This window comes from Lontra canadensis, unplaced genomic scaffold (assembly GCF_010015895.1).
Source record: "Lontra canadensis isolate GAN:19392208 unplaced genomic scaffold, GSC_riverotter_1.0 scaffold14, whole genome shotgun sequence".
Lineage (NCBI taxonomy): Eukaryota > Metazoa > Chordata > Mammalia > Carnivora > Mustelidae > Lontra > Lontra canadensis.
In genome coordinates this window covers 2,720,305-2,739,214 of record NW_022631008.1, presented here as the reverse complement: position 1 = coordinate 2,739,214, position 18,910 = coordinate 2,720,305, and the positions used below count along the sequence as shown (strand labels likewise).

General features: G+C 39.1%; 1 protein-coding gene across 10 annotated transcripts in view; it reads left to right on the top strand.

The window, feature by feature from the left end:
• The window catches only part of SNAP91 (synaptosome associated protein 91), a 143,466-nt gene that overhangs the window by 97,897 nt on the left and 26,659 nt on the right, over positions 1 to 18,910 (top strand). For 8 of the 10 annotated variants that reach the window (XM_032858039.1, XM_032858032.1, XM_032858033.1 and 5 more), the window contains 8 exons: positions 24 to 191; positions 6,002 to 6,109; positions 6,767 to 7,030; positions 7,236 to 7,313; positions 7,482 to 7,553; positions 8,006 to 8,089; positions 9,378 to 9,461; positions 17,996 to 18,130. In XM_032858039.1, coding sequence (XP_032713930.1) covers positions 24 to 191; positions 6,002 to 6,109; positions 6,767 to 7,030; positions 7,236 to 7,313; positions 7,482 to 7,553; positions 8,006 to 8,089; positions 9,378 to 9,461; positions 17,996 to 18,130 — 993 coding nt within the window. The remainder of the gene's footprint in view (positions 1 to 23; positions 192 to 6,001; positions 6,110 to 6,766; positions 7,031 to 7,235; positions 7,314 to 7,481; positions 7,554 to 8,005; positions 8,090 to 9,377; positions 9,462 to 17,995; positions 18,131 to 18,910) is intronic. The other 2 variants (XM_032858041.1, XM_032858040.1) reach the window with 2 other exon arrangements.

Genomic DNA, 18,910 nt, shown 5'->3' with positions numbered 1-18,910 from the left:
TCTCTGTTGGTGGTGCAACATAGATTCTCTGGCTGCACTTTCCTCTGTTCCCTCTGAAGCACAAATTTCAGATCCATTTGCACCAGAACCTACCCCTCCTACTACAACTTCTGAAATTGCAACTGCTTCAGCCTCTGCCTCAACTACCACAACTGTCACTGCTGTCACTGCTGACGTCGATCTCTTTGGAGGTTAGTCGGTCACATCACTGGTCCTTTTCCTGCCGGGTTTGCGAAGATTACCTTAGAGTTAAGGGGCTTAAAAGTGTCTACATTATATGACAGCCTGTCAGAATGTTTCACTACTTTTTACCTGTTTATTCATAGATAGTTATCTTTGCTAAATTTATAACTTTATCTTGACTTAATTTTAATGGTTTTAGAGCAAAAGTTGCAATGGTTTAGGCCCATTTTATTTTTCTGTTTTTTAAAAGTAAGGATTTAAATTGCTCTTAGAACCTTGTCCTGTACACATTCCTGCCCCGTAGACTCTATGTGAAAGTGGTACCAGACCTCTGTATCATATCTAGGTTTGATTTTTTTTTACCACATTCACACCAGCTGAATGAATAATACTTGGAGAATATGAAAAGGGAAGTCCTGGCTTAAATTATTTTTTTAAGATGTAAGACAAAAAAATATCCAAGAGTAGTTCAGATTTGGAGGTCTCTGAAGAGAGTTTAGGGATATGCCCATTTTTGTAACTGTAAGCTTGTTCTGTACGAGCAAAAACTTGGAGCATCTTGGGCTTTGGAACTTTGAGAGATTTTTGATACAACACTCAGAATGCTGATGGAAAACAGGTTTGGGTCAGGCTTTGAAATGATTGCCTGAAAATGTGCTTTACGTGCAGATGTAAATTCTGACAGAGTTGATTTATAGCTGCAAGCTCGAGTCAGGTATCGTAGACTCTGGCAGTATAATATGCCTGGACCTGAGGAACCGTCTGAAGCCAGTATATTTACATCTCCCCGTCTGAGTGGTGCTGACGTCCACACCTGGAGAAGTGCTCATGTCAAATACATACATCAAATAGTGTTATATTATATTCATCATCGTTTTTGTGTTTCATTACCATATAACATCTTTCCCAGGGCATTTTGAGAACATGGTAAAGAAATTGGAGGAGGCAAGTGATGGGGAGAGCAGGAGAGACTTGGCAGCTCTGGTGGAGCTGTACATTCCCCTGGGAACGTACGCTTACACACTGCCATGTAGCACTGTGCTCCCCGCCATGCCCCAGTCTCTGAGGCTGGCCGACATCATCTGAGACAAGAAGCACCGAACTGGATATAGCATCGTGGCCAGTTCCACACAAGGAAGTTGCTGCTGCCTTGCTATGCTGCCATTCCTACTATAGGAGAAAGCGGGTTTTGTTTTTTTTTTTTTTAAGAAGTAGGGAGAAGATTTGGAATATTTTATTAAAAATAGCAAACCACTAGCAAACGTTACAGTGATGCCTCTATAACTTCTGAGACCAAAAATTAAATTTTTAGCTTAACTTTATAAAACCAACTTCTTCACGTCCTCCCTTTCCCCCCATACAACTGGCATTGGGTATGAGTGGTTTCTCATAGGCTTATGTTGACAGAAAAACTTTAAGGAAAATATGAACAGGATGGATAACTATTTTGTGCTTAAACATTTCTATATCCTTAGCTATTTAGATTTTTGTTTTTCAGTACATTTGTAAGGAGCTTAATTGCCTTTAAGAAATCAATCAACTCCAGCTTGCTTCCCTCATGGCTCTCTAGAGTAATAAAGCCTAATATATTGCTTTGAAATAGTGTTTGTGCCATCATGCCATTTGTGTTGATCACTAATTACTGATTTTTTTGCATTCCTCAAGCAGAAAAATCTGTATGTTTGTAAATATTGTCATGGCTTTTTCTGCCCTGAAATACAGATTTAAAAGACTAAAACTTCAGAAAGCCATCTAACTTAATGCCAAAGAATGGAGCCTTCCTTGGGATTTTACCAATATCTTTTCTAGGCATTTGGCTGTGGGTAGAGTGAGTACATCTGTAAATCTCATCACAATCATTTTTATTGATCTGGATAGTCCCATAAACTGTCTCCTGACCTTTGAGAGCTATAAAATTTCTGTCATTTATGGTCAGAAGTCTATGTGTATCACTGTTAGGTACTTTTTGAGAATATTCCCTAACTTCTTTCATGTTCTTTATTGACTTTTAAGGAATCATTTAGAGATGAGCCATGTAGTATGGCCATTTTTTTTTCTTAATCTGTATCACTAAAATGGGTAAGTGTTAGAACTCTTAAATATATAAGGGCACCAGATATTTTGTTTACGTGACTTTTAAACGTGCTTTCGAGGTTTTGTCTAGCTTGTACATCAATATTAAATAAATAGCTTTAGAAATAAGTTAAAGAACTTTCATTTCTGAAAAGTAGCGAATTTATTTCATAAATATGAAATATTAAAACATTGATGTTTTCTGTGCATTCTCATTATAGATTTGAAAAATAGGAAGTGTCCATCAATTTTAAATATTCAGATTGATACCCCACATAACATTTTAGTTATTTCAGTGTAAGTCATTAAAAACTTTTTTTCAGAAACATTGTATTTACTAAATGCTTTATTTTTTAAAGTGAACTTTTAAGAAAAAATCTGCTTGCTGTGGTCATGCAGAACAAGACAGCAAGATAGTATTGTGCTTTTCAAAAAATCAGTAAAATTTACAAATACTGATGAAAATAAAAGACAAAGTTATTAAAAATATTCTATTTTTCACTTGAAAACTTTGTTAACAGCAGCACGTTAGTTTGTGACAACACAGGATTTTTCTAAGCATGAGAATACTAAAGTGAGACTAATTCCTCTATACATTCACCAGGGTACCCTTTCAATCACTTGTGTCAATTTGTGAGCAAGCCTTCATGAGGACGTAGTCTGTGGGCATGAAACCAAGTGGCTGGAAAACAGAGAGCTTAGCTCTCAAGCTGGCTTTCATTTATACAAGTTTGTTGAGAAACTAATTTAATTAACCTTCCTTAAAACCAGTACTTAAATATAGCTCTTAAAAGTGGATTTCATGTATAGAGTCTTATAACCTGGGACCTTTGGAGAAGACTTAGAATGGTGACTTTCAGGCTGTTGACAATGACTGAAACCTTTATGCCAAGTATGTGATATAAAGATGGCTTATGTGACTGAGAAGATGGGGAGAATTCAGGTTGGGGAAAACGACAGTTATTTGAAATTTTTAGAAAGGTAGTCACATGCTAAAAAATTAAAGAGAAAATTCTTCCTAGATTGCTAGAAGGGAAAGAAGACTGGTCTATAATGGTATCAAGGAGATGATTTTGCTGGGGAAGGTCTGGACTGGGTTCATAATTGTAGAACAGCAAGAACATGCATGTCCAAGGAAATAGCACTTTTTTTGAAAATAAGCAAAATGTAAAAATGAACTGCAAATGGGTACCAAGGGAATGAGAACTTAACTGGAAAAAGATTGAGTTTTCAGAACCAGAGGGATAATGCTGCCATAGATAATGAAAGAAAGCTAGGTAGTAGAACAAGTTTTGTTTTATTTTCAAAAAAAAATTCTATTACCTCTCACAGTTCTGGAGCCCGCTGAGCTCTGCTGGACAATTGTCATTTAGGGTCTCCTTCCTGGCTAGTCAGGCAGTGGCTGGGGTCAGCTGCAGCCTCACTCATGCAGATCTCTTCCTCCTGGCCTGGAAGACTTAGCAGACAGGCCTGGAGCAGCTGGGCTCCTGTCTTTAAGAGAAGTTCTGATGGGACTAGATGAGTTTATAATGTCTAGTTTTAAGTAACAGGAGAAGCATTAAAAGGAGATGACAGGGAAGGAAAAAACCTCTTGTGAGGACATGGTTGCAAATATGGGTTTTACCTACTTTCACAAAGGTGATAATTGAAGAGGCCAGCCCATGGATATTTATTTGACCCCCAACACTGATATAACTGGTGTTTATTCCATCCTACAAAGACAAAACAGAGTGTGGCATGGCTTGCGACGGTGCAGCATAGTAGTTAAACACACAAACCTCCATCAGTTTACAACCAAATCCTGACTCCACCATTTTGCCTGTTTTGTGATCTTAGTCGTCTCTCAGCCTCCACAAGCTTCTGTTCTCTGACCTACAAAGTGGAGATAATAGAACCGATATTGTGAGATAGTTATAGGAATTAACTTTAATAATGTCCACAAAGTATTTACACAGTGACTGACACGTAAGTATTCACTAGTGACTGCTATTACTGTTTTTACTAGTCCTAGTATTATTAGCCTTGGTTCAAGCTTTTATGAGAATAAAAAGAAAGAAAACAGACCTGACTTGTGGCAAAATGCTTTCAGCCCTGCCAGCTTTCTCTTCTACTCTCTAGTGTTCTGCCCTGGCTCTTGGGGTTTTCGTACTGCTCTAGGCCCTCTAATACAGTATCCTTAGCATTGCATCTGGGGAAGCAAGCATGGCCTAGCTGCACTCCACTATTATTTGGCCTCTCCCCTGACAGACCCTTGGTCTGAAAACACATTCCCTTGTGTAGCTGAGGGAAGAAAGCAGTTCAAATGAGTCGGTAAGATACGAATAACCGATTGTTTCATTGTGTCTTCTGAGGGTATCTGTGTTTTTGTAAAGGACATTTTGACCCAAGTGACCAGTTTACTGTGTGTTGTTCCACTTAATGCCCGGCCTCAGCACAGGAAAACAGGAAAGAAAGTCTGTTTCGTACTAAGATCAATTTAGACCACACTGGATTAAACTCAGAAACAAGTGTCCTGACTATAGGACTTCCTACAGCCTAATGTATACTACATAAATCTCCGAAAAAGGGTATACTGTGTAGCATTTCACAAGCCTATATGATAAATCCTTCTTAATGGCCAGAGGAACTGTGTTCTAGGGAACATTTGTAGATATTGTGGAAGGCAGTATTTTAGGATGAGAATCTAGCAGGTAAGTGGTAGATTCTAGGTGGATATTTCTAGGAGTTTTCTTCTAAGCAAATCATACTTATGATAGCTTCATTATTTGTACCTTTGAACTATAGAATCTCTTTGAAGGCTCCAGGATTTATTTATTTTTTTTTTTTTTTTTTTTTTTTTTTTACCAAATTCACATGGTTTACTGGCAGAAATACATTGGGTGCTGTTTGTACACATCAGCCATTTATATACTGGGCATTTATAAACTGGGGCTGCCTATATATTAATGGATTTTCTGCTATAAATAGTGATACACTTATAGTCTTAAAGCATGAAACTATGTTTTTAGTTTGTTGAAAATAGATATTTTCCAAATAATGAAAACAATACAACATTTTAAAACAATGATAAATTGAAGTTGAAATAAAGGCATTAAAGTGTCATCCCCTAATTTTGTTATCTATTTCCTTAAATCCTTGGTTGTATCTGAAAATGTTTCTCAAGGATAAGCAAAGACTTAACTGTTTTATGAATACTTAGTAAACCTTTCATATTCACAGTGTAATTATGCCTGTACTAGACCATAAAAATTTTTTGAACTATAATTATTTATTTACATTACCATCATTTGTTTAATTTCATTGCCATTAAAGAAGACATCTATGATAGAAACCACCAAAGAGCCATCATGGTAACATAGTGAATAAGTGTTCACTGGCCACAAAAGAGTAAGGTCTTGAATCATGTAATAAAGTTATTTTGGGGTTTTAATCTTCACATCCATTAATTTCTAATGTTACATAAAACATGCTTCTCTGAGCCCTTATACAATAAGAATCTTGTTACCTGATGGATCCTAATAGGGCCTCAGCAGTATGAACCCTGTACCACTTGCATGGAACTAACACGAAGGAGCACAAAGAATCGTGATTCTGTGACACCAACAGTGCATGGGCCGTAAGAATGCATTTAAAGATATTCATGTTGTATAAGGGAGCCTTTTCTGCAATTTAACTCGGTTCTTTTACGATATTTTCTTCTCTTTTTATTCCTTTAATTTCTGTTGTTTTACAAACCGCACCCAAGATGCCTTTGCAGCTTCTCCCGGGGAGGCCCCTGCAGCATCCGAAGGGGCCGCCGCGCCAGGGACCCCAGCCCCCGTAGCCGCAGCCCTTGATGCATGCTCAGGAAATGGTGGGTCGACAGTCGCGAGCAAGTCTGTTGTTTTCTCTGTCCCGATGTGAAATGCCTGTAGTGAGATGTGGCCATATGTTTTTCTGACTTTAATTTCTTCTGAGTATAAAGGATCCTTCTTCATAACTGACTCAGTAGTGCTGGCACTTAAAACATTAAGATGACGACATGCATACTTATCAAAATTGACAATTTCTCAAGATTGACAATTTTTGTCAGGGCAAGTATGCTCTCTTAATGTTTTTTTTTTGTTTTTTGTTTTTTGGTTTTTTTGTCCCCTTCTGCTGAATTGCACTCTTGTGTAGCGCTGAGTTCACCTATATAGGCATGTTTTAATGAGTTTTTAAAGCTACCAAATTGCCCAGATTGAGGATTTGAAGAATAACAATCTCTGATCCTAGACCATAGGCTTATCTTAACATTGAAGACTTTAAGTTTCGTAACTTGTGTTACCTACTAAATTTTTTTTTTCTTTAGAAAAACATCCTAATCACTGAGCCTTGCTGATAGGATAGTAGTTCAGTCCAAGCAGCCTAATGCCTAGCTAGTGTGTGAATATCTGTGTCAGGTGTCTCTTACCCATAGTTACGACGCTTCTGTCTCTCTTCTCTTTCCTCACTGATGCTGAATGTGTGTCTCCGCTTTCCTTTCCAAAAGACCCCTTTGCCCCGTCTGAAGGTAGTGCAGAGGCTGCACCAGAGCTGGACCTCTTTGCAATGAAGCCACCTGAGACCAGTGTTCCTGTAGTTACCCCTACAGCTAGCACAGCCCCTCCAGTTCCCACCACTGCTCCTTCTCCTGCTCCCGCTGTCGCAGCGGCCACTGCTGCCACTACCGCCGCCGCCGCCACCACCGCCGCCGCCACCGCCACCACCTCCGCCACCACCACCGCTGCTCCTCCTGCTCTAGATATCTTTGGTGGTAACGTTTTGTTGTTGTTGAACTCTCTCCATCTGGCACCTGTAAGGCCCCGCATCCACAACCCTTACTGCATGACCACTGTGTATACTCCACGCTGCTTGTCTCGGAATTGTCCCCCCGGGCTCCTGCAGAACTGGGAAGTGATGCTGCTGTGTCAGGTGGGCTTGTGGAGTTGAGTAAAGGCCATGTGTGTTCTTGGTCTTAGATTTGTTTGAGGCCCCTCCGGAAGTCGCCGCGGCGCCTAAGCCGGATGCTGCGCCTAGCATAGACCTGTTTGGGACAGGTAAAAACCGAAGCCCCCCTTTTGTTTTTGAACATTCGTTTCCCCCCTGATATTCTCATGACTGAACTCTTTGTGCTCCCCTGTGATAATGCGTTTGTTAGATATTTAACTTTGATTTCAGCTTTCTACTTACCTCTGCTTGGTTTTGGTTTGTTTCACTTTCGGAAGATGCTTTCTCCTCTCCACCACAAGGGGCCTCTCCTGTGCCTGAGAGTTCTCTCACTGCTGACCTCTTATCTGGTGAGTGCTCCTGCCAAGGCCAAACCGTCTGACGTGTCTGGTGGGGGTTATGTGTGGAGAGGCAGATACCAAAACATTCAGGCTTGTCTGGAGTTCTTGGAAACTCAAAATCCACTTAGGGGGAAAAAAAGATCTCCTTTTGGCCCATCACCAACGGATGAGGTTCATAATTTCCAATCTAATGCTGGTGAAGAGAGACAACTCTTGATGCCCCCCCCCCCTCCGCCCCACCACCGCCCACACTAAACCTTCTGAGTTCAAGAAGGCAGATGTTATTTTCTTCTGCAAAGTGTGTATTTTTTAATCCATTTGCTTTGTCTTAACTGTTAAGACTATCTGCAATCTTACCGCCTGCTGTTAAACATGAAATCCTAAGAAGCCATCTGTCAAGGCTCATGGTTTCATTTTCCCTTGGGTGACGCACGATTTCCTTGTTGTCTGCTTCACCACAGTGGATGCATTTGCGACACCATCTCCTGCAACCACTGCCTCTCCAGCAAAGGTGGATTCTTCAGGTGTGATAGACCTTTTTGGGGGTGCGTATCTCTCCTCCTTCAACACGAAAAGAGTCTTTATTTTCTTACCCCTCAGAAGAGTCTTTACATCTTCTCTTTCGTTATATTCCATCATTTTTTCTTTGACTCCAAAGTTATTTCCATCTCTTCACTGTAAACTTAAGTTTCTAAGATCTTTTCCATTTCTTTGCCATCATCCTCTTCATCCTCATCCATTCGTCATAATTTTCAATGCATGCCTGACAGAACCAGATCATTTTTCATTTGAAGTCTTTGTGTTTTTAACTTTCTCTTCATTTTTATGTAGAATCAACTGTTTGGAATTTCCTTCTACTGTTGTTCCTTGGCGAACCTGATCCGTTGGCTACATCAACATTTCTGTGTTCTTAATAGCAACATACCCATTAACTCGATGATTTAGAATTGAAAACAAATAAGCCAGTCAAAACTGAGAACATAAGCCATATAGCCCTTCATTAATCTGTAGGGTTTATTGAGCTTAATGTTTTAAAATCCTTCCAGAGAACCAGAAGATGTTTCACTGCTTTAAATTTATCTTCCCCTTACTCTACATGTTAACTGAGGGTAGGGAGATGTACTGAATTAACTCTTGTACTACTCATTAGGGTGATGCATTTTAAGTCATTTATTAGCAGTAAATTTATAGGGAAAAGCACAGGTTTGAAGTGATTTCCTCGTGAATGTCCATAGATGTGTACGCCATGGGCTAAAATACCATTCTCAGCAAGCTGAACCACACTGAGTACCTTACCTAGTGTACATGGAAGCATCATGGTTTGTGCCATGATGAGTACATGACAGGGATGATGGTGTCACAGTCTCTGACATTCAGGAGGTCAAAACATGGAACAAATAAACACTGAACTCTGATAAATGGGTATAAGTGTGGTTGCTGCTGCTTGAGTTCAGTCTGTTAATTTTTTTTTTCTAAGTTTAATAGAGTTCTAAATGGGAAAATTCCATTGTGTTGCTTTTGGGCAAAATTTTTTAAACCTTGGTCCTATTTGAAGAGATCACAAGATTTACACCAAAACTTTTATTCTTGAAAAAAAGAATTATATGACTCTTACAAAAGGGTGTTAATCTGCAATATTCCAGAACTCTTTTTTGAGAGAATAAACTGGTCAGAGTGTAATTCAGCTCACTCAGTCATTTCATATATCCACAAGTGATAAGCTCAACCATACAGTGTCATGTCTATGCATTTCTTGGCAAAACACTTAATTTACTTACTGTACTTACTGTTCACACTCTTTTACTTTTGTGCTGCACAATGGATAATGGGTAGATGCATTTGGAAGTAGTGCTTCTGAACCCCAACCTGCACCTCAGGCTGCTTCTAGTTCATCAGCGTCGGCAGACCTACTAGCTGGTAATTAATTAAATTAAAATAAAATGGTATTTTGTGGAAGTTAAGTTTGGATATATCTTTGTAAGTAACAGATATTTAAATTTCAAGGTGCATGTTTTCTTTCCCTTTTGAGACATAAAATTGAAAAACAAGACACTGACTAATAGAAGGGTATCTCCCAGGATTTTATGAAATTAGTATTAAAATCATAGTTGTATACAGGTCACCCTTATGGCTCCTTGGATGCTCCCAAATGCCTTACTTTCAGCAAGCACATTTCTTTTTGTTTACTAAGAAAGTAGTATGTTTATGTAGCAAATTTTATCTTGTATTGCCTGTGCCCATTTTTAAAGGAGTTTTTGTGGAAAGATACCATTATGTTTGACAACTGATTCTGTAACACGAATCACTCTAGGAGAAACTGTCAGATTTCTAACAGGGTTGAAGCTGCTGCTACCTGTACCTTTTTTTTAACTAGTTGGGTTGTTGTTGTTGTTGCTGTTAGTGTTTAATCTGAAAACCTCTGGCGAGATCCCAGTTCACCAGGCCATAGTGTGGAGTAGACTGGTACAAGATGCCTAGGATTATCGCTTATTGACAGGATGGGATAGATAAAATGAAAGGTAACATTTCAAAGATGTAAAGATCGTAAAAGTCAACTATCAGTCTTCCTTGGAGGCCAGGCAAAGTGTGCTTAGTGATAGATCAAGAAACTACTGTTTTTACAGGCAGAGCATTTGCCATTTGCAAGACCACAGTAGTGAGTTTCAGGCTGAGGTTATCGATCAAACTCACAAGACACTCCTGGCTTTCCTCACTCTGACTTGACTTAGAAGTGGCCGTAGCAGGAAGTGCAGCTGTAGCATCAGTGAGGCCTCTGATACTCAGACACAGCTTCCAGTGTCCCTCCCCAGTCACCACAAGGGATGTATTTTGGTCGAAAGGTCGGCAGGGGATTGATGAGAGTGTGGGTCACATTGGCACGAGGAAGTTGCCATGTTCGGAGTCTTTCAGTTTAAAATTCCTGCTGGTCACGTTACCCTTGAAAGAGTTAATGACCTGGTCTTATTTTTTCATGTAATGAACAGTCCTGGCCAGGTATAGCAGGCACAGAACATTCATTCTTGGTCTAATTATTAGTGAGCAGTGACCTCACAAGAGGACCCTCGTCACCTTTCAGTATTGTAGGAAGTTTGGTATGAGGTCCAGTCTTCTCTCAAGAGCCCGGCAAGGGTAAGCGCAGCCCAACTGCTACCCTCCCTTTCCAGTGGTCTTTCAGACTGGCTACTCCACCGTCTTTCTCCGGGGCAGTAGCGGTTCGTTTGTGTCTGTCCTCTCTCCAGACTACCCTGGTTAACTTACACTAAAAGTTAAATAAAAAAACAGAGAAAGAAGAAAATGTGCACTGCTGGTTGCTGAGTCCACTTCATACCAGTGACTGCCAGCTGGTATTTTCCTGAATGGTGAAGAACCAGGGTTCCACTGGAATGTTGCTGTGGACCTTGAGCTGCAAATATGATAAGAGGCAGGGTGCCTAACACAAAACACAGTTGGTTATTTGGGGAAAAAAAAATATTAGCTTTCCTGATTTTTCTTCTGGCCTGGGTATTCTTCATCGCAGCTTCAAACTGGCCACAGAAACTTTCAAGCTCTTACAAAACCAAGAACCTTAGTTCAGGTTTTCAGGGTTCAGCAGATTTTTAACAGGCCACAGAAATAGCATGGTTTTAAATGGCTATTTGGGGGAAATGACCTAATCAATTTCAAAATGAGATTATTGATTATAAACCTTTGGCTTTGCAGTTATAACTATGGTTGAGATAGCATATGAAATCAAGTGTTCTGGCTTTTTGCAGAGTTCTGAGAAGTCTTTCTTTCTCTCTGGGTTACAGCGGCCCCAAAGAGGGGTTGTAAGCCTATCACACAGCAGCCTGGCGGGAGTCTGGTCCACAGTGTTAAGCATTTCCAGGGCTGCAAAGCCATGTTGTCCTCGTCCCATTTAACCTCCCTGTGCTTCCAGGGCTGAAACCTGAGATCTCGTGTTTCCAAAAGAGCAAAGAACACTGGAAGTAGGTACAGAGAGGCCGGTCAAAGCCTATGGGAAAAGACAATGTTCCCTTTCAGTTCAATGTAGAAGTCAGTGGTAGAGCCAGGAGATTTGCTCCTAGGGGTGAGATAGGGTCTAAAACGCATCTGGAACAAACAGGAAGACTTTCGTCACCTACTGCCAAGTTCATCACCAGGAACCCAAGCCTGGCAGCACAGCTTTGTGTCCAGGAAGGCCCAGAAAGGGAAGTATACAGAAAGTACAGGTTAGAACAATTCACCAAAAGCAAGCTTACATTGCTCAATTGCGTCATCTGTCCTAAAATCTTAGTAAAATGGGAGAGAAAAGGAGGAAATTAGTGATGGAAGTGACAGTGTCTTTACATACGTTTTATTGACTGTACGCGTCCCATTTTTTCCACCGCAACATCGTGACTTTTTTAATGATGGGAAATTATTTAGTGCACATTTTCTTCTTTCTCTGTTTTTTTATTTAACTTTTAGTGTAAGTAAATGTGAATGGGTTTTAATGTCTAGCTTTACAAACAGTTCTTTTTTTTCTGTAAGATTTTACTTATTTATTTATTTTTAAGATTTTATTTATTTATTTGAAAGAGGGCGAGAGCATGAATGGGGTGAAGGACAGAGGGAGAAGCAGACTCCCTGCTGAGCAGGTAGCCCAGATGCAGATGCGGGGCTTGAGCCTGGATCTCCTGGATTCTGACCTGAGCCGAAGGCAGATGCTTAACCAACAGAGCCACCCAGGCACCCCACTTTACAAACAATTCTTATAATTTAATTTGTACATATCTGAGTCTGATTTACTTGGCAGGAGGTGAACTATTCTTTTAGCTTATATCCTGATATAAGAGAATTTGAATTCTAATTTCTCTAGGTCTTAATTATTTGGCCTAGTTTTTCAGACTTCTGTTTTGCTTCTAGAAAAACATTTCTCATACTTGTTTAGGTCCATGTTCTCATAGAAAAATATCATATAATATCAATATAATTTTAAATATGAGCTAGAAGCAAATTTCCTAGCCAAAAAAAACTCCTGCTAATGTACACAGTATAAAATCCCAGTCACACTTATATATATTTAATCTAGCTGACAGTGGCTATTTCAGAGTCTTCAGATTGCCCGGATATTTCTGTTCAATGAGTATCAGTGGTAGAACAAATGCTTGGGGCACTGTGCTATGGTAATCTGCAGTGAAGCTTAACATGGAGTATACTTGAGGTACCTGGGTGGCTCAGTGGGTTAAGCCTCTGCCTTCAGCTCAGGTCATGATCTCAGGGTCCTAGGATTGAGTCCCGCATCCGGCTCTCTGCTCGGCAGGGAGTCTGCTTCCCCCCTCTCTCTGCCTGCCTCTCTGCCTATTTGTGCTCTTTCTCTCCGTCAAATAAATAAATAAAAATCTTAAAAAAAAAAATGTAGTATACTTGTATGGGTGTCCATGGGGAGAGACCACAAGCTGTTGAAATAAAGAGGAAGTTTGTTTTTTTTAAAGATAAATGAACCCAATCATAGACAACAAGGAAGTCCACAAATATCAGGTTCCAAGTAGGAATTTGAACCAATAAAAAGAGTGAGAGAGAGATGTATTCTGTGAGTCTTTAGACTCTTCTATTATTGGCTTTTAGTAATAAGACTATTTTGTGAGAATAAAAAGGAAAAATACGTATATACAATAATGGAAGGTGTGGACTCTATAATGCTGAACAGGGGCTCTTGCTCCTCAAAATTTTTTTGAGGGAGGGGCACCTGGGTGGCTCAGTGGGTTAAAGCCTCTGCCTTCAGCTCCGGTCATGATCCCAGGGTCCTGGGATCAAGCCCCACATTGGGCTCTCTGCTCAGCAGGGGGCCTGATTCCTCCTCTCTCTCTGCCTGCCTTTCTGCCTACTTGTGATCTCTGTCAAATAAATAAATAAAATCTTAAAAAAAAAATTTTTTTTGAGGGAATAAACTTACATATATGTAACAAGGGAAATGCATAAATATGTAGTATAATCAAATATTCAAAATGATTTTTAGAGATTTTAAAGCAAAAATAATCATTCCAAAATTGTGGAAGAAAGCTTTGTCAAAAATTGGTATATAATTTAAAATAAGAAAACAGACTAAATAGATAGTCTTTTACACTGGGCCTATCTCTCATAAAAATGGTTATTCTTTTTTATTCAAATTTACTTGTAGCACTGTCAAAAAATACCAATTCCAGAATTGAACTATTCATGAAATATCATCTTAGTCCTCTTCTGCCCCTTGAGTAAAAGTGTCAGATTCTGTTTGGTGTACCCAGCATGGTGGAACCAGAGAATATTCTAGAAAAGACAACTTTTGGGGCCAATAAGAACAGACTCAAGGAATAATTCTCTCCAAATCATTTGTGATTATTGGTAGGATACAGATATTATCTATACCTCAAGTGAAGTCTGACTGGAAACTTGAAAGTTAAGTTTGTATCAAATAAAAGGAAGTATTATTTTATACAGTGCAGAATAAAGCTCTCAAACTCCTCTTCAGATGCCCCAGCTAAAAATGTAGATGTCTAAAATATATAGCTTACTGGATTACAGATGTAAAAATGGATTATTAAGGGAGCTTAGGTGTATTATGCCTAACTTTTCAGGTTGACATCAAGCAAGAAAACCATGTTTTTCAGTAATAGACACAGTTCTGGGGTGACTGCACCATAGATTTGAACTAGTATAGTAATGTGCCACATCCTATCTTTAATTCTAAAGACAGGGAATAATGGGAATGATATAGGCCAGTCTCATGAGGCCCTTTGTAGTTTTGCATTCTCTGTTAACCAAATGACACAGATGACTTTTTAGCAGAGCCACAGAGGTCTTTGAGCTGATTTAAAATATAAATATGTTTAGTGTGGAATTAGTAACTAGTAATATCCACTGAATGGGAAGATCTACGGAGAATCAATTCTTTCATGCTGTCGTTGGGGTGGGGGAAGCTGTCTGAAACGTGCTGGACAAAAGGGTATTAGTCCTAGAGATATTAACTACCTCAGATTGATCTTAGTAAATGGAATGTGTTAACAGCTGACTACATTACAGAGTAATTGAGGTGACATTATCTTTAACATAATGGAGCAAACCTGAGTGTAGGGGTGGTATGTGTGGGAGTGTGTTTATCTACCAGTAATTTAAAAAAATTTCACTCTCCTGACCCAAGTGGTATGTTTTATCAACTGTGACTGTCAGTTTTGATATGTCGGTTAATAGAACTTCCTTAAGTGTGCAAGCTCTTTCCTTTAGGAAGGTAGATTCATAAGACAAAGACAGTGTATCTGTAGATGTTTGACCACTTGAAGAGAGACAATGATTCAGTTATAGTGGAAGACAGTCCAAAATATGCCTGTAGGATATCCGGGAGCCTACTGATTGTTACCTTAATTCCATAGAACATCTTTCTTAATATAATTTAGAACCATATAGGAAGAAAGAGTACTGGTTTGGGTTTTCTTTTTACTTACCTCTATTCCAGGACTCTAAAACTTTTGATTTGACAGAGGGAATTCCCCTTATTAATGTCTATAATTTTCCTATTTAACCCTTCATTCAGAGTATAGCAATAGATTTTTTCTTTAAGTTAATCAGTTGGTTATTTTATATCACTTTATAGCTTTTTAATTAGTCTAGATTTGTAAGGGCACTTACTTCATAAGAACCGAATATAATGGGAAAAGAAATCTTTCTAGACCTCTGTCAAGTTTGTAAGCCTACAAGAAGAGTACAACTCTGGAGTTATTCCCAGCTGTGGAAAAGAGGCCATGTGGTATTGTAGTGAAAAACCCAAACTCTGGAAGATTCCTGTGTGGAGTCCTCATTTGACCTTGGGCAGATTACTTAACTTCCCTGGCCTCATTGTTTGCATATGTGAAACTTCACAGAGTTGTGAGGATTAAATGAGCTAATGTATGTTTTAGTTTGAACAATGTAAACCTGCTGTTTTTGTAGGACCAAAATGGTCAAATATTAGCAATCCATATGGTTCATAAGGTTCAAACTAAAAAAAAAATGATTAGAATAGTGACTCTGGTGGTATGAGGTGAGTTTCATGCCAGTGTTGGCTTTACCCTTCCCTTTCTTGGAGAAGTCACTAATTTTTTTTTTCATTATTCACCTGTGGATGTGATCTACTTATCTTATGAAGCTCAGCAGTACTAAGCAGATGAACCTTGTATAAATGCCTGTTTTTCTCTTTCTACCACTGAATCTTGGGTGGATATGTTATCTCCCCTTTGTATCCCTTCTTCCAGTCATGGAAAGACAGGATTGAATCAGATGATGAAAAGGCTTTCTCCAACACTCACTCATATGCTGTGATTCTAGAAAAATTTGTCTCTTGGTCAAGTTTTTGAAACTGAGAGCCAAGAACACTTGTCCCCACATTCACCTATAAGAAAGAGAACCACACCATAGAAAAATTGCTTAAATTAACCACAGCCATATTCCAGCTTGAGATGTGGGATGTTTCTAAGAAGTAAACATCAACACAACCATCATTCTCCCTAAAACCAAATGATCCCATCCACAAAAATACTTCCTTCTAGCCCATTTTTGCTTCATAATATTAGTTCTTAAAAATCTGGAGAATGTCTTTTCTTCAGTTAGGAAAGTTACGTAATGCCTATGTCACTAAAATACTAAAATCACTTCAGGGTAGCTACTGGGAACTTTAAAGGCCATCTTCTATTAGGTAGCAATTTTTCCAAATTGCATTTTTTTCATACATATACAAGAAAAGCCTAAACTTGTGTCATCATCAGTGTCTGGCAACATGACTTGAACATTATTCCCAGCTGTAGAAAACAGTAGCCGGAGAATTTCAGTGGAAGTCATTTTCAAACTTATAAACTAGTTCAATAGAATGAAAGTTTATTTTTTTAAAGTATTCTTCATGTTTTTGCAAGCAGTTTGTGAAAGAGAAGATGTGGCTAGATAGGAAGGAATATTTATAACCCAATGAATATAGAAAAGACTTCTAGAAGTAATACATTCTTTGGTAATAGACTGTCTTCCAGTGTCTTACTAAGAAATCGCTGCTTTCACCAGTTGCATGTTTATCCAGAAGCAGTACAGAGTGAGATTTGCTTCTGCTTCTATCTGTTGTTTGAGAGACATTATTTGCTTCCAGCCTTCAAAAGGTAAATAATTTTAAGTTTGGTTACTTTACAGTGGCATTTGACTTCTCCTCAGCTTTTATACTCCGAAGTATCAATATTTGGTAAACATTAATTCAGTGTTTTAGGGATTGTGCTGAATACTAGTGAAAAACAGGAGACCGCTCCTGACACTAAAAAGCCATCCCCAGAGCAGAGGCTTCAGGTGGGAATAAAGACATGTGGTGGGAATGGGATGGAGATGTGTTTCAGATGCAGAAGACACAGAGCATGTAACTCAAACATATTTGGGGTGCGAGGGTGGGTGGAGCTGTGGCTGCCAGCAGGGCGCGAGAGCTTCAGTCCCGAGTGAGCATCTGACTCCCAGTGTTGGTGTTAGGGAAGCAACCTGGTTTGCAGGGAGGGGAACAGAGACAGAAGAGCTTGATCGCTCTGCAAAGGAATCTGCATGATCTGAATCTGAGACTTATCGAGAGCCAGTGAAGGACTTTAGGGAAGTAACTTTGTCAACGTTTTCTACTCAGAAAGATCACTCTAGCTGCACGGCAGAGACTAAATTGGAGGAGGTCCACACTGGAAGTGGGAAGCCCCTCTGTGTGGCTGTTTATAAATCCTGAGAGCTGATCCTGGGGAAGCCCACACTTAGCAGTAGCAGCAATGGGACTAGAACATGTATGAAAGTTATTAAGGAGGATGTGGCGGAAGAGTGTATGCCTATTTTTCTGATTCGTGTTTTATTATCATACTGAGCCAGTGTGTACAACGAAGCATCTTCTATCTACCCAGTATTGCGATTTGAAGAAACAAAGTTGTAATATAATGAAATTATCTCAATTTTAACCCTAGTGAGAACTTCTTAGCTTTATGTAGCTCCATTGTAATAATAGACTTGGTTGCCACAGGTTTTCTTAACAAGGGTATATATTCTTAAGTGCTTACTTCTAATTAACTTCGATCTCATTGATACATGGCAAAACTGACCATTCCCGGAGGGGAGGTTGGGAAGGATGAGGTTGTGACATAGGGGATGGGGATTAAAGAGTACACTTACCATGATGAGCTAAGTAATGTATCCAATTGTTGATTCACTATACTGTACTCCTGAAACACTAGTGTAACACTGAATGTTATACTTCAATTTAGAAAATCAATGAAAATCTTTTAAAAGTACATGACAGATGCCAAGACACATAAAAAACTTTTTAAAACACTACCCAGTTTTACTGACTTCTCATCTCTCTACATGCATTCAGTCCCTTTTCAGTGTCCTATAATTCATCCTGACTGTTTTTCTGGCCTTTACCCACCTTTAGTTGTTTCTGCTTATATTTTTCTGGAACTGTTTTTTTTTTTTTCCCCCAGGGTTTGGGGGTTCTTTTATGGCTCCTTCTCCATCACCGGTGACTCCAGCTCAGAATAACCTGCTACAGCCCAACTTTGAGGCAGCTTTTGGAACAACGCCTTCAACTTCTAGCAGCAGCTCCTTTGACCCATCAGGTGAGGTGGCGATTTTCAAATGTTCTTTTCATTTGTTCCAATTGTACACTAGCCCACCTGAGGTTAGTGTGATATCAGGAAACTTACAAGCAGATACTGAGTGGTGACCTGGTTTTAAAACTTTAATAAGTCTCTTGTGCTGTATTTTAAGTAAATATTTTCAGTACATTTTGGAAGATTTAAGGATAACCTGTAATCCTTTTCTGTGTTTCTTTTTTAAATTTTAGCAGAAATCTACCACCACACACACCATCTGTTTGCATGAGCTTACATGCACATGGTTTAGAGATGGTTAAGGGAAAACAAACACTTTATGCAGTATCTGAATGTGTGAACACTCCCACTGCTGTTGCTTACACCCTCTGAAGCTTGCATGGCCCTCGGTTTTATGAAGTTGGGACACAAGTAGTATTCTTTGCCTGCCTTTAATCTTTCATCCTGCTGTCATTTTGTTTGTATTCTCTTCCATTCTACTCTTCCCATGCTGGGTCCTTACTACAAATTTTCAATTGGTGAGTTTTTGGCAATTAAATGTGTTTCAGAAAACAGCCTAAATATATCCCCTGCCTGACAGTTTGGTTGCTTCTGTTGCCAGTGCCTAGTTGAATGCTGTCCTATTCCAATTTAGAATGACTGTACAGTAGTATTGATAGTAAATATTCATAGTTTTTTAATGAAAATTAACCACAAAATTTTGACAAGGATAAGATACTAGCAACAATTTATGCAAATCCTCTGCATCTGTATTTTGAATGTTGTTTCTGTATTCTAGGAACTAAA